Source organism: Cyprinodon tularosa, unplaced genomic scaffold (assembly GCF_016077235.1).
Source record: "Cyprinodon tularosa strain WSP-4 unplaced genomic scaffold, ASM1607723v1 ctg721, whole genome shotgun sequence".
In the NCBI taxonomy this organism is placed as follows: Eukaryota; Metazoa; Chordata; class Actinopteri; order Cyprinodontiformes; family Cyprinodontidae; genus Cyprinodon; species Cyprinodon tularosa.
Genome location: NW_024039476.1, coordinates 271,751 through 284,738, shown reverse-complemented (window position 1 = coordinate 284,738; position 12,988 = coordinate 271,751). Strand labels below are relative to the sequence as shown.

Below are 12,988 nucleotides of genomic sequence, written 5' to 3'. Positions count from 1 at the left end.
GAACACTGATAGTGACATGAAGACAGGGGGCATTAAAACATTGCTGATGATGTATGAAAATGTCCCTCTATTAGATTTAAAATCTACATGTTGCTTGATTTTAAGCCCTATTTTCAGTTTATTACTATTTGCAACTTTACTTTGAAAAGTGATACTTAGATATGCAGCTGCTCATCCTGGACTTCTGTTTAGTCTAGTCTAAATTATCCAGTGTGACACTTGAATTTTAAACAAAACTAGACAGATTCAGTGTTTTTTATGTTCTCTCTACCAACACGGTGAGCAAAGGAGGAAACATGACCTATTTTCTGTGCATAGAAATATTTTTTAAGATGTTTTTATATAATTTTAGGAGTAACCTTAATATTTATTTATTTATAAGCGCAGCCTTTTCTTTTTTGCTTATCATAACTAGTGCTTATTTTACTTCTCTTTTTTGGTGTAAATCTCCTGTCTACACTCCAGCCCAGTAGGTGGTGGTAAAGCGCTTCAACGGTTAGTCTGCTGCTCGCCATGAAAACACAAGATGAAGAAGATAAGCGTATCCCTGCGGAACCGTTTTTAACCAGTTGTTTCCGACCGGCCATGTGAGCGGAAAGCACTGCGCCAGGGTGATCCGCACAGTTGTGTTTTACTTCCTAAATTTACAGGTTAATGTCCTATAACTGTTTATGAATTGAGTTATTTCTGTTAAAATAATAGGTGAGGGGGTTTAAACTTTAAAACAACAATTTTTAAAATGCGATACAATTAAAGACTGTAAATGGCTTCAAAGCTTTGATTACTTCTTGCTAGCTGTTTAGCATCGGTTGATAACAGTAAAACCTTTACAATTTTGCCGGTTCAGAATTTATGATACTTCGTCTGTCTTGTAATAAGCGTGTATTCCCAGATTTTATTTAAATCGCGTTTTGTGCATAACATATAAATTGTAGCAAGCATTGACGTGTTTTTAATGCAAAAAAAAAAAAAAACGTTTTAGTAGTTCGTGTTTCAGTGGTATTTAGACACTTGTCTCTGTCATACATTAGTAATTATTACATTGCCATTATAACAAACCTATTTTTATTTCTGTATGTGTGATTTAGTGTAATATATTATAAAGATTCGTCTGTTGATAAATCCAGCCGCCCAGCACACACCATGACATCACTGGTAAGTAAATCACAGTTGTTCTTAAAAATGCTAGTAACATTTATTTTCCAATTACTTTGTACATTCTAGTTCATTAGGTCTACATTAAATGGCTTTATACATCCCGTTTGTGCTTTAATAGTAATCCCTGAAGATTACAGAAAGGGCAAAACATGTTTATAGACCCACCTGTTTGTCTATCTTACAGAGTGGCGGAGGTTCCTCAACCACAGAGTACACTGTGAGAGTCCCCAAGTGAGTAACACAGACCAATATGCTTATGAATAGTACATTATTGGTGTAAAACATGAATATAGATTAGCCACACAAGGTTTAGATCTGATAAATTAACTAACACCAAGAGTTTTGTTGGAGAGTATTGTTTTATATTCACCCCTGTTTGTCTTTCCCATAGAAACACCAGCAAAAAGTACAATATAATGTCTTTCAATGCAGGTGACAGAGTCAACTGTTCAAGCTGGACACAGGTGGGCCTTCATATCCCCGCATGAGAATGGAATAATTTTAAAAGAAAGATTTTTTTTAAGAGTTGCAGCAATGTTAAAATTACAAATTACTATACAACTCAATGCAAGTTTGTAGCTTTTCCCCCTTCTTTCTCTTACAAGGCACGAATGGAAAGAGACATGAGCGCTCGGCGAATATATGGGGAAGAGGAGATACCTGAGAGCGGTGCTGGCAGCGAGTTTGGCAAAAAACAGCGAGAAGAGGCCAGGCGAAAAAAGTTTGGAATCGTGACCCGAGAGTTCAAAGTGGAAGACCAGCCTTGGATCCTTAAGGTCAATGGGAAAGCTGGGAAAAGGTTAGAAAATAGAGTCTATGTTGCTCTTATAAAGATATGAAATTGAAAGGTTTAACAAATGTTAATATATTTTTATTTTATTTTTTTTGCAATGTATTTTTGTAATTTATGCTTATTATTTAATTGTTCTGTTTTTTAATCAGGTTCAAAGGTATAAAGAAGGGTGGAGTTACAGAAAACGCATCCTACTACATTTTTACACAGTGTCCAGATGGAGCTTTTGAAGCCTTTCCAGTTCATGGGTGGTATAACTTTACACAGCAGGCAAAGCATCGAACTTTGACTGCTGAGGAAGCTGAAGAAGAGTGGGGCAGGTGAGGGAAATGAAAGAAATTAAAGTTATTTGGGGGAGGAAAAGGACCTAAAATATACCTGTATAATAAACCATGTAGGATTCATGATTCCCTCCTTTTACAGGCGGAACAAGGTTGTAAATCATTTCAGCATTATGCTTCAGAGACGCCTACGGGAGAGCGAGCGTGGTGAGGATGATGATGATGAGACAGAAAAGGGTGGGAAGAAGAAAAAGAAGGGGAGGGGAAAAAGTGGCGACTTTCTCATTCACGGCCTTGAGGATGACCTGGAGATGAGCAGTGATGACAGCGACAGCAGCATGGGAGATGGTAAGGAAAATCATGAGGTGCACACACCCTCTTATACAGCATATTGTATATCTGATAGTCATCAATATTGTTTCTGTTTCAATCTGATTCTTTTTTAATTGTTTTTGCTCTCATTTTATGTAACAGATGGAGAAAGCAAGGCAAAGACAAAAAAGGATTTGGGAAAAGGGAAAGGAAAAAAGAAGAAGCAAAAGGGCCACGATAAGGAGGCCCTTGAAGACAGTGATGATGGAGATTATGAGGGCCTAGAAGTGGATTATATGTCAGAGGAAAGCAGGTTAGTCACTAAGATTTCCTTTATACCATCCCATCGCCGCTAAAGACAATCAAGTTCGTCACACAGGTCGGATTGCACGTTTATGGGATAGTTTTCACATGACAGAACAACACCGACATTCAAAAAGTTTATCTGCAAAGCTCTACTCCACATAAATACAGAACAAGCAAGGAGCCTCCATTTAAAATCTCATCATACTATCGATTTTAGAAGTAAGCTCTATAAACTTAAAAAAAATATCTATATAGAGATGTTTTTTGTTGCATGTAAGGGTTGCACAATATATAACAGAAACCCGTCTTTATTCCTTCTGCACTGTATGCAATAAGTATATTTTTAAGAAGTGACTGAACAGTTATAGGTTATAGCTAAGGATTCAAGCGCCATCCATTCAGACTAACTATACTTAATGTAAATGGTGAAACTACTTTGATGTAGAACAAAAGGAATTGCCAATTATAGATAAGTTCGTAAGAAACTTTGCTTTCTCAGTCCTAACGCACAAGAACTATTTCCAGAAGATAAGGTATGGATATAAATGATCACTTACAATTTAGATAGAGTCCAAATATGTCACTTTAAGAGCTTTCTGGGTGCTGCTTTGATCTGATAATTAAACTAAATCTTCTTTCACAATAAGCACTTGATGGTTGAAATGTAAAACAAATATCCACAAGCTACTAGATCTGCTTTATTTCCTCACATCCAAATGCTGCAGCCACCATATCTGAGAATTTGCTGATTGATCTATTTTTACATTTTTGCTTCATTATTACTTAAATTTAGCAAAAAATATATAAATGTCTCACGGAACAGCGTACTGCGCAGTGAACAGGTGATTCTTAATATAGGATGACAGGGCTGTTACAAAGTGGTAAGTTTCTTTGCTGTGATGTTCAACATGATTAATTATGATTAAAGGCTTATATAAAAATAAATGTGTTTGAGTTTAGGGGACAATGCTTTTCCGTGCGCTGAGTTGCCCTCAGTTTATTTCTATGGCAAGCTACAGTTGTATGTCGGTATCTTCATTCTGCTCAAAGCCCTTTCCTTATTCTGATGATATCAACATTGAGTGTAGGGGGGAAGTTTTTGCATTTGGGAATGGTTGTGTTTTATTGTCTCTCTCTGTCTTCCCTCATTAGCTCAGACGACGAGCCGGTAAATGAAAAGGTCAGCAAAGCAGAAGAGCATCCTAAAGGTAGCAGCTTTTGATAATTGAAAACAAAATCAAAGTTAGAAATATTGGAGTCAGTTGTATGCATAATGTGTTTAAAAACAAAAAGTGCTTTTACTGGATTTTATTAAATAGGAATTATATAAATTTGCCTTTTACTTTTGTTTTGTTTAGTCTCGCTATTAAAATCACTTCAAGATAAATGCCAGGGCTGGGTTTGTGTTAACCTAAAGGCATGAATGTTTTGTTCTGGATAAATAAACGTGTAGGCATAGATGAGATGTCAGAAAGTGAGGAAGAGAGCGAGGAGGAGAAACCAAACGAAGATGAAGCCAAAGAGGAGGAAGAGGAGGAGGAAGGCAAGAAAACCCCAGTTCAAATGGAAAAGAAGAAGAAAAAAGGTAAAACCCCATGATGCTTTTCTATGCAAGACATAAGAAATATTGCAAAATATTCATTTATATTTTAATGCAATTATGTGTTGTAGACAGCAGCGGAGAATCGGACAGCTCTGATGACAGTGACATCGAGAAGGAAACCGCTTCTGCTTTGTTTATGGTGAGTAATGTAATATTTTTGAAATAGTTTACATCTAAATCCTTTCTGCCTGTTAAATATTGAGTGTAAGAGTGCTCAAAATCTTTGGAGCAATTTTTGATCTTCATTGGTATTTTGCTCCTCACAGAAGAAACGTACACCTCCTAAACGGCCCGGTGGACGGGGCTCCACAGGGAGCTCCAGGACGGGCAGTCGTCCGGGGACGCCATCCATCGACTCTGCCTCCACCTCCAGCACGTTACGTGCTGCTGCCAGCAAGTTGGAGCAAGGTGGGCACTATTAAAATCAACAAAAAATGTTTTAAACAAAAAAAAAATATAGATTTAAATGAAAAATATGATAGAGCATTAGATGCGTATGAGTCTGACTATGATGAAGGCAAATTTTTCCTCAGGGAAAAGACAGATTCCGGCTGCAGCTACTGACTCACCAGCAGCCAAAAGGCTGAAGATGGAGCCCAGCAGTCAGAGCCCAGTCCCCTCTGGGAAGAGCACACCTCAACCCCCGTCAGGGAAATCCACTCCAAGCTCAAGGTATGGATTTCATTTATCACAATGAAAAAAAGATGTTGGCACCTAAAACCGCTTTTAAAAGAGCTAAGACTTTATAGATTCCAATTATTTGGGATAAAATTCCCCCTAACTTTGAAAAACAGTCATTGGCTGAATACAAAATATTAAAAACAAAGATTGTAGATATTTTGAAACCAATCACAGTTTACAAAAATCAAATAAAAATAAATGCAATTTCATCTACAAACAAGCTTAGCATCTGTTTGAATTCTCTCCCTGCAGTGATGTGCAGTTAAATGAGGACGCTGTCCGCCGCTACCTGATTCGTAAGCCGATGACCACCAAAGACCTTCTGAAGAAGTTCCAGACGAAGCGTACAGGTTTGAGCAGTGAGCAGACAGTCAACGTGCTCGCGCAGATCCTAAAGCGCCTCAATCCAGAGCGAAAGATGGTCAACGACAAAATGCACTTCTACCTCACGGAGTAAGCGGCCAAGCAGGGAGGGTGGGAGTCAAGAACCATTGTAGAACCTTGAGAGGAGGTGTTACAGGAGTTATGCTCACTTTTCACAGTAGCTCTACCCTCAGTTCTCAGAAGAATAGATTTAATAAAGTCTTTTTTTTTGTTTAACTTTCTTAATTAGGTTGAATCTGAAGTGATGGAGCAAAGCTGTGTTTGTTTTCCTACAAATCTGATCAATTGATAATGTGATCCTAGAAGTTAGCCTTTAGCTGCTTTTTCCCTGGTCAAAATGTTTTATAATAAAATTAAAACTGGGCTGTTTTTTTTGTGTCGCTGATTTGTCTTGATATATTATAACTTTATAAGAAAAAGCATAAATATGCCCCACATTGTTCTTCATTTTACAATCATGCATAAAACTAGAAAACATCCCAAGGAAATTTTGGCACTGCCTGCCATTCATGTGTGCGTAATATTTGGACTGGCACCAAAGGCTTAATCGGGTTAGTTAGGTTAAGAACACTTTTCTTTTATTAGGCGGATGAAATATGCTAATTTTGTGAGAGAGGAATTTTGGGTTTTCATGAGCTGTATGCCAAAATCATCCGTATTAAGACTATAAAGGACCTGAAATATTTTAGTGTGCAATGAATCTAAAATATATGAATGTTCAAGTTTTATCATTACATTATGGAAAATAATAACTTTATCACAATATGCTAATATTTTGAGAAGGACCTGTACAGACAGCAGCTGGAGAGAGATCGAATCCCATTTTCAATTGTTGACTCTTTTTCCCTTCTTATTAGATTAGTCTATGCTTTATTACAGAGGAAATGAGAGCGCTTGTAATTTAAGTAAAAAAAAAAAGTTAAGAAAAAAGGCATAAAAAGCTAAACGAAAAGTTCAAGTGATTAAGCCAAATTAAAGTAAAAAATGTAAGCGCCTATATCAGCATTAATGCTCTAAGGCAGGCATCCCCAAACTCGGTCCTCAAGGCCCCCTGTCCTGCAGGTTTAGAGGTTTCCTTGCTCCAGCACAGCTGATTTTAATTGAAAGCTGATTAACAGGCTTTTGGTCTACTGCAATCATTATAACCAGCTGTGCTGAAGCAGAGAAACCTCTAAAACCTGCAGGACAGGGGGCTTGAGGACCGAGTTTGGGGATGCCTGCTCTAAGGTTATACAAGTTGTATTTCTTTTACTGTTTTTGTAATGAAATTCTTATAGAAGCACTTTTATGATTTTTCCTGAATAAATTTAGCAAGTGGCCGTTTCTTATTACATTGACCTTAATTTTGGCCATCAAAGTACAGGTTTTTTTTTAATGTTACAAAAGTTATAAGGTCTTGTCCTGTCCTCCAATAACACTCTTGGCTTTAACTTTTTATTTTCAAAGTATTTCAATGAGTACCTTGTAAAGGGTGAAACAAGTGTTTTTTTGTTTTGTTTGTTTTTTTCCTCATTACAGCAAAAAAAGAGAATAGAGCTGGATTGAGAAATATTTATTACGGTAATAATTTAAAATAGTCAAGTTTCAGATGAAAATTCTACACCATGTCTTGTTTTCATGTTTTTAAGCTTTACTTTAATCCCTCAGCTTAAGGTGAAAAGCAGTTTCAGGATTTCCAAGAGTATATCATACAGAAGGATAAAAAGAAACAGAAAAAGATGGTATAATTATATACAATACAAAACCTTTCCTTCAGTTTCATAATGACTTTGATTTTTGGAGGTTTTGAAACACAATATAATATATTGTTTTTACAATCTTTTAGAATCAGTCAAAAATATGTTATTTAAAATGAGAAACAGTAGGTGTCAGTCTGGAAGGTTACGACAGATAACGGAGATCCGTCGCTGGCGAGGCACCCTTTGTCCGTTGAACACTGACTCTTCATCTTTTAGGATCTCATGTGAGAAGTTATATCTAGCCTGGTCCCTGTGAAAACAGGACAGAAATTAAAGCATAACTGCAATTTATATTCGGAAATACATTCAAATTTAATGGATATGTCTAATGAACCTCAGGATGTAGAGGGAGCGACGAGTGAGCAGCAGATCCAGCCATTCTTTGGGTGAATTATCCTTTACTAAACGCATGATGCTGTCGGATAAAAGACTCAATCCGGCGATGGTGCTTCCACAAAACTAAAAAAACAAGAAGAGAAATTAAGATAACAGACTAGCTCACAAAAACAGCGTAGATAGAGAGGCACCTTGACGCTGTCGATGTGGGGCTTGATGTAACCAGCTTTGTCCAAATCTAGAACGTGCACAGGGCCCAGAAGAGGACTGCCCTGAGGGAATGCTAAAGATCGGACACGGTTCAGGATTCCCTCACACACCGGCCCCCACCTCACACGCTCTGTCTCTCTGTACCCATGAATTGCCTGAATATGAACAAGATAACAGTGCAGATTAATCTGATAGGAATCAAATACATGCATCATGTAAAGTTGTTTGAAAGACTTTGGAAAGCATATGTATTGATGTGTTTTTAAAAGCAAATTGCATGATTGCCTGCAATTACTTAAAAATCAGCATGCTTTCATAGAAACCTTTTTCATAAAGCATTTGGGAAAACTGCTGATTCTGCATTGCGGAATTGTAAGTCGATATCATAGGAATCAGGCTGTGCATTAGCCAACACTATGGCAGATGAAGCCATAGATTCATTGACTTTAGATTGACATTATTGTGAAGCATTTTAATTTCATCCTTGTATTTCCTGGTCAGCTGAATAAACCTCTTGTGTTTTATTGTTGTAATCAATAGTTTTAATTAAAAGCAGGTGAAATGTTTTGGTGCAGCTGTGCAAATAAAAAATAGGGATTTTATTAAAAAAGGAAAGGACAAAAACACAATTAAAAGACCTCTGATCAGTTTACCTTGAGCAATATCACCAAAAGCATGTGTGCTTGGTAGATGGGTTTTGAAGAGAATGTATCTCAATAAAATATTTTACAAAATTAATGAAGTCTGTTCAGTAGATATAAAAAAGACCAAACATATATAATCTATCAGAAACTAGATTAATTAAGTCCCTGTATAAACAAAAACCTGCAAAGATGCTGTAACTGATATTGAAGCGGTGCCACTGATGGGGAAAACAAAATGATATAATCAGTGGAAGGATTTTACCAAACATTCACCAGAAGAATGCGCTTTCCTCTGTTACTTGTGTAATTTATTTAAAGGAATAGTACACCCAAAACATGATTAGCCTTCATTTTCTACTCACCCCCATGCTGAACAACACCCTGGAGTACTTTTTTGATATCTCAAATGCATCTGGAGATCTGGGAGGCTTCTTGCTGTCTGCTGACATTCAAATAATGGAGGTCTATGGCGCCCGAGACAGAAAGGTCCATAAAAGTCCACAAAAACGTGTCGATATTCCTCCATACTGCTCGTCCAATGTATTCCAAGTGTCCTGAGTGGGTAGCATCCAGAATTTACTCGAAACGAAGTCATTTAGAATGTTTTTAGAGCATAAACAGTAGTGTATAGGATTTCCTGAAAGCGCGCACCTGCGCGTTCACGACGCTACGGAAGCCGGCAGACCAAACCAGATGAAAGTGCGCATTCAGCGTCTGCTCTGCCGATAATGCAAGCGTAGAAAAAGAAATTTGCTGTTTACCTGTGCAAAGAAAGAAACAACGAAAGAAAAATGTCTGAGGACTTCAGTGTTGAGGAAGAGCATGAGTTCTTTGCCGAGCTGAATGCGCACTTTCGTCTGGTTTGGTCTGCCGCGGTTTCCGTAGACTCATGAACGCGCTTTCAGGAAATCCTATACACTACTGTTTATGCTCTAAAGACATTCTAAATGACTTCGTTTCGAGTAAATTCTGGATGCTACCCACTTGGAATACATTGGACGAGCAGTATGGAGGAATATTGAAACGTTTTTTGTGGACTTTTATGGACCTTTCTGCCTCGGGCGCTGGGCACCTCCATTATTTGAATGTTAGCAGACAGCAAGAAACCTCCCAGATCTCCAGATGCATTTGAGATATCAAAAAAGTACTCCAGAGTGTTGTTCAGCATGGGGGTGAGTAGAAAATGAAGGCTAATCATGTTTTGGGTGTACTATTCCTTTAAGAACACTTTCTTCCTTCCATTCAACTTTCCATGATTAGGCCAAGATGCATCCAGATTAAAAAAGAACAAAAAACTTTCTGTAATTATGATGGGGGTCAATGGCTGCCTGCTTAGCAGCTTATCAACATGATTCTGTAACATGGCTATAATAATATAATTTGATCCATCTATTTTTAGTCAGGTTAAAATTAGGTTTTATTTAGCTGTAAACCACACATTTAGAAACAAACTAACATACATGAAAAATGATGTGTTTGATTGACCAATATAAGTGTTATTCAATTGTTCCTGCACTCACTGAAGATGCCTTACATCGTCCCAGTGGTCAAACTCGTAGCGTTTCTTCTTCAGACCTGGTTCCAGCTCCTGCAGCAGAGCTGCCTCCTCCTCTTCTGTGATGAAACCCGGTCTCACCTCCACCTGAGAGCCCAAAGCTCTCACCAGCTCCGGGCTGGACCCCACGATCACCTCATCCTGGGAGGGTGACGGGCTGCCGCTGCTCCTAAGGGTCGAACAGCACCGGAATGGGGCCCCTGGTCTATGAGTCTGTTTCAGGGCCACCAGCAACAATTTCATCCTACCGTAGGATAAATCATTCGTTAACGACGAAGAACACAACTGGTTACCATGCCCTGTGCTTTGTTTCGTTAACTGTCAGGCAACTATGGGACGCGCCATGTTGAAACCGCAATGCATTCTGGGGCAAGTAGTCCTTCTTTGGCGGTTGACAACAAACATTTAGCATTACCGCTACTTACTGGTATGGAGTGTGGGTCGTGACGGACTATCTACTTAATAAACATATATATGATTTCTAAGGGAGAAAAAAAACTACAAAATAATACATAACTTTGCATTCGATCCATCTATATATTACACATTCACATACAAATTCTATGAAATAATTGAGTTTTCTTTAAAAATAATTATTTGTATATGTTTACTCCCCAAATTCTTCCTCAAAATATCTAAAAAAATATTTTTTTCCATAATAAATTCAAACTCTCTCCTATATCTTCTCTCCCTTTCATATTTATGTAATTCCAGTATGACATGTTCTGTTGTTTCCTATTTTCCACATTAGTCCCATTTGCCAGTAGTATGCCTTTGTATTTTGAAAAGTGTATAATTAAGTCCTGTTTGCCCAAATCTTAACCTTGTTATCACTCTCCTCCTTCCTATTTTGTCTTCCATTTCTTTATCTACTATCTTCTAAATTTTATATAACAACCTTTCTGTTTTTTCTTTATCCCAACCTTTTGCCATTTGCATCAGTTTTTCTTTAATAACACTCTTTCCCTCCGATTTATTTTAACTGTAAAACTAATAGGATTTTGAATTGCCCTCTTCGCCATTTTATCTGCCCTCTCCTTTCCTTCTACTCCAACATTTGGTGGAACGCACAGAAATACAACAGTCAAACCTCTATCTTATATTCTGAATAATGTATGAAATATTTTAATAGAATTAAGTAGTCCTTCAGCAGAGAAACTACAAAAAATAAATCCTTTTTTAATAGGAGGAATTTTTTAGATTCTTTAGATGTCTCTTCAAATTTCTTTTGAAATAAACTGGATGAATTGTCGTTACTTCTGCATCTTTTTACAAATGTAATCCCAGTTTTCACACTAGAGAAATGGTAAATACGTTTATTTAACAGTATTACAAAAACGTTACGTAGTTCTCCAAAAAAAAAAAAAGAAATGCTGCAGTTCTTGACTGTGAACACTAGAGGGCAAAGGACACCAATGATTGTGAGTAGTGGGGTTCTGCTTATAAACAAGTCAAGTATTAGTGGTAAACAGGAGGGGTGTTTTCATATTTCCACCCTCACTGGCAACTGTTTGCATACAGTAGTTTCAGATTTGTGATAAATAACTGAGAGGGGGGAAAAAATAACCAAAACTTTATGCTGTCATACATTTTAGGTAAACTACAAGCCCAGCAAATGGAGGAGGAGGTAAATTCTTAATTTTTATTCATTTTCTTTAGTTAGTCTTCTAAAGGTCACTTCTGCTCTCAAAGTTTTGGCTTTGTGACATTCCTAACCTTATCTTATATATATCGTTTAGCTATAGTAACAGTTAGCAGAGAGTTTGCAAATAATCTTATTGTGGGCTACCAAGGTATCAGTCAGGAGATAAGGACTATTAAAAAAATAACAGCTTTGTGACGTTATGAAGATAACCATCAAATGCTGGAGATAAACTGATCACAGTGATGTCAGAAAAAAAAATTATATATATATATATTTTACTCCAGAGCTGATAAAATAAAGGAGAAACATTTGTCAGGGGTGCTCCTCCAATGCCTGGAAAAAGAGACAGCAGAATATTTTTTAGTGAAGGATGTGTTGTCATACTTACCATTTTAATTGAACGTGTCTGATTCATGAATTGGATCGTATATGGTTCAATGGTTTTGCTTCAGTTCAGGAAAAGACCAAGAAAAGACAAAACACAGACATGTGTTTTGTGGCGGAATGTGGTTATCTGAGGCCCTCCTGCCATCAAAGGAGCTGCCCATAGTCCTCACTGTGTTTATGCAGATCATTAATTACGCCGCAAGTTATAATAATCAGTAGGCATCTACAATACCAACACAAATTTTTTTTCTCCAAAACATACTCTGATTTGAGGCCTTTTTCATAGTCAAGTGTTTCAACATGCCATCATTACCTTTATCCCTGAATCCATTGTAATTTTCATCTATATGTTATCATCTATTACAAGGACCAGTCCTCAAGAGTTAATGTTGACTATGTTCCATGTCCTCTCCATAAAGCTCCATAAAGGTGAGTTTTCATGTCGCGTACATGAGGGATGTAGAGAACTGCAATATTACATAATTTTAGCATCCATGCCCCTCCTGCCATAGCTGAATTTCCTGCACCCTGCATCTCAGACAATTTGTAACGACACCAACTTTTCCAGGTGTAAAAACATGGCAGATAAAATACAGCTACTGGAGGGTTTGCAAATATAAAAATCTACAGACATTTTATGATTCTGCACATAAATGTCACGACAGTCAGAAATTAGTGTCCCTCTTGGATGAAACAAGCTTATTGTTTCTTTCCAACAGTCATAATGTTGGAAACAAGAGTTTTCTACTTCTGAATTTAGTTTAGCATTGTTAGCTAGTAGTCCGTGGCTGAAGGAATCCCACATTTCTTTGCGTGACTCAAGGTACAAGCCAGGGGTGCCGGCAGGAACTTGGCCCATGGAAAATATTGAAATTGCCCCCCCCCCAAAAAAAAAATAAATAAATATTCAAGCGTTAAAATTGCTTTAAAGAGCAACTGAAGAGTAAATTTAAT

At 37.3% G+C, this 12,988-nt stretch overlaps 2 protein-coding genes across 4 annotated transcripts; one reads left to right on the top strand and one right to left on the bottom strand.

Moving 5' to 3' along the window:
* Window positions 1–548: 548 nt before the first annotated feature.
* On the top strand, window positions 549–5,887 carry gtf2f1 (general transcription factor IIF, polypeptide 1). 3 transcript variants are annotated; one of them, XM_038269162.1, is made up of 14 exons: window positions 549–702; window positions 1,089–1,155; window positions 1,343–1,389; window positions 1,550–1,622; window positions 1,764–1,957; window positions 2,101–2,271; window positions 2,375–2,580; window positions 2,707–2,857; window positions 4,003–4,058; window positions 4,304–4,435; window positions 4,522–4,592; window positions 4,720–4,861; window positions 4,987–5,125; window positions 5,387–5,887. In XM_038269162.1, exons 2-14 carry the CDS (start codon window positions 1,144–1,146, stop codon window positions 5,589–5,591), a joined length of 1,599 nt encoding a protein of 532 aa, XP_038125090.1. In that variant the 5' UTR covers window positions 549–702; window positions 1,089–1,143; the 3' UTR covers window positions 5,592–5,887. The 3 variants fall into 3 exon arrangements, with proteins under 3 accessions (XP_038125090.1, XP_038125091.1, XP_038125092.1); XM_038269163.1 differs by having other exon boundaries at window positions 567–611; XM_038269164.1 differs by having other exon boundaries at window positions 569–623.
* A 1,168-nt stretch (window positions 5,888–7,055) lies between these two features.
* Window positions 7,056–10,358, bottom strand: alkbh7 (alkB homolog 7). The gene is made up of 4 exons (XM_038269157.1): window positions 9,982–10,358; window positions 7,785–7,958; window positions 7,592–7,716; window positions 7,056–7,507 (listed from the first exon to the last, which is right to left on the bottom strand). The coding sequence occupies exons 1-4, from the start codon at window positions 10,243–10,245 to the stop codon at window positions 7,387–7,389; spliced, it is 684 nt and encodes a 227-aa protein (XP_038125085.1). The 5' UTR covers window positions 10,246–10,358; the 3' UTR covers window positions 7,056–7,386.
* Window positions 10,359–12,988: the final 2,630 nt, after the last annotated feature.

What these genes read in the sequence shown, in the direction of transcription:
- gtf2f1 (XM_038269162.1), top strand. An exon ending in TACACTGTGAGAGTCCCCAA is followed by an intron (nt 1,390 to 1,549) that starts GTGAGTAACACA and finishes TCTTTCCCATAG; the next exon opens with AAACACCAGCAAAAAGTACA. An exon ending in ACTGTTCAAGCTGGACACAG is followed by an intron (nt 1,623 to 1,763) that starts GTGGGCCTTCAT and finishes TTCTCTTACAAG; the next exon opens with GCACGAATGGAAAGAGACAT.
- alkbh7 (XM_038269157.1), bottom strand. Translation starts at nt 10,245, where the DNA reads ATGAAATTGTTGCTGGTGGCCCTGAAACAGACTCATAGACCAGGGGCC. An exon ending in AGTTTGACCACTGGGACGAT is followed by an intron (nt 7,959 to 9,981) that starts GTAAGGCATCTT and finishes GTTCATATTCAG; the next exon opens with GCAATTCATGGGTACAGAGA. An exon ending in CCCACATCGACAGCGTCAAG is followed by an intron (nt 7,717 to 7,784) that starts GTGCCTCTCTAT and finishes TTGTTTTTTTAG; the next exon opens with TTTTGTGGAAGCACCATCGC.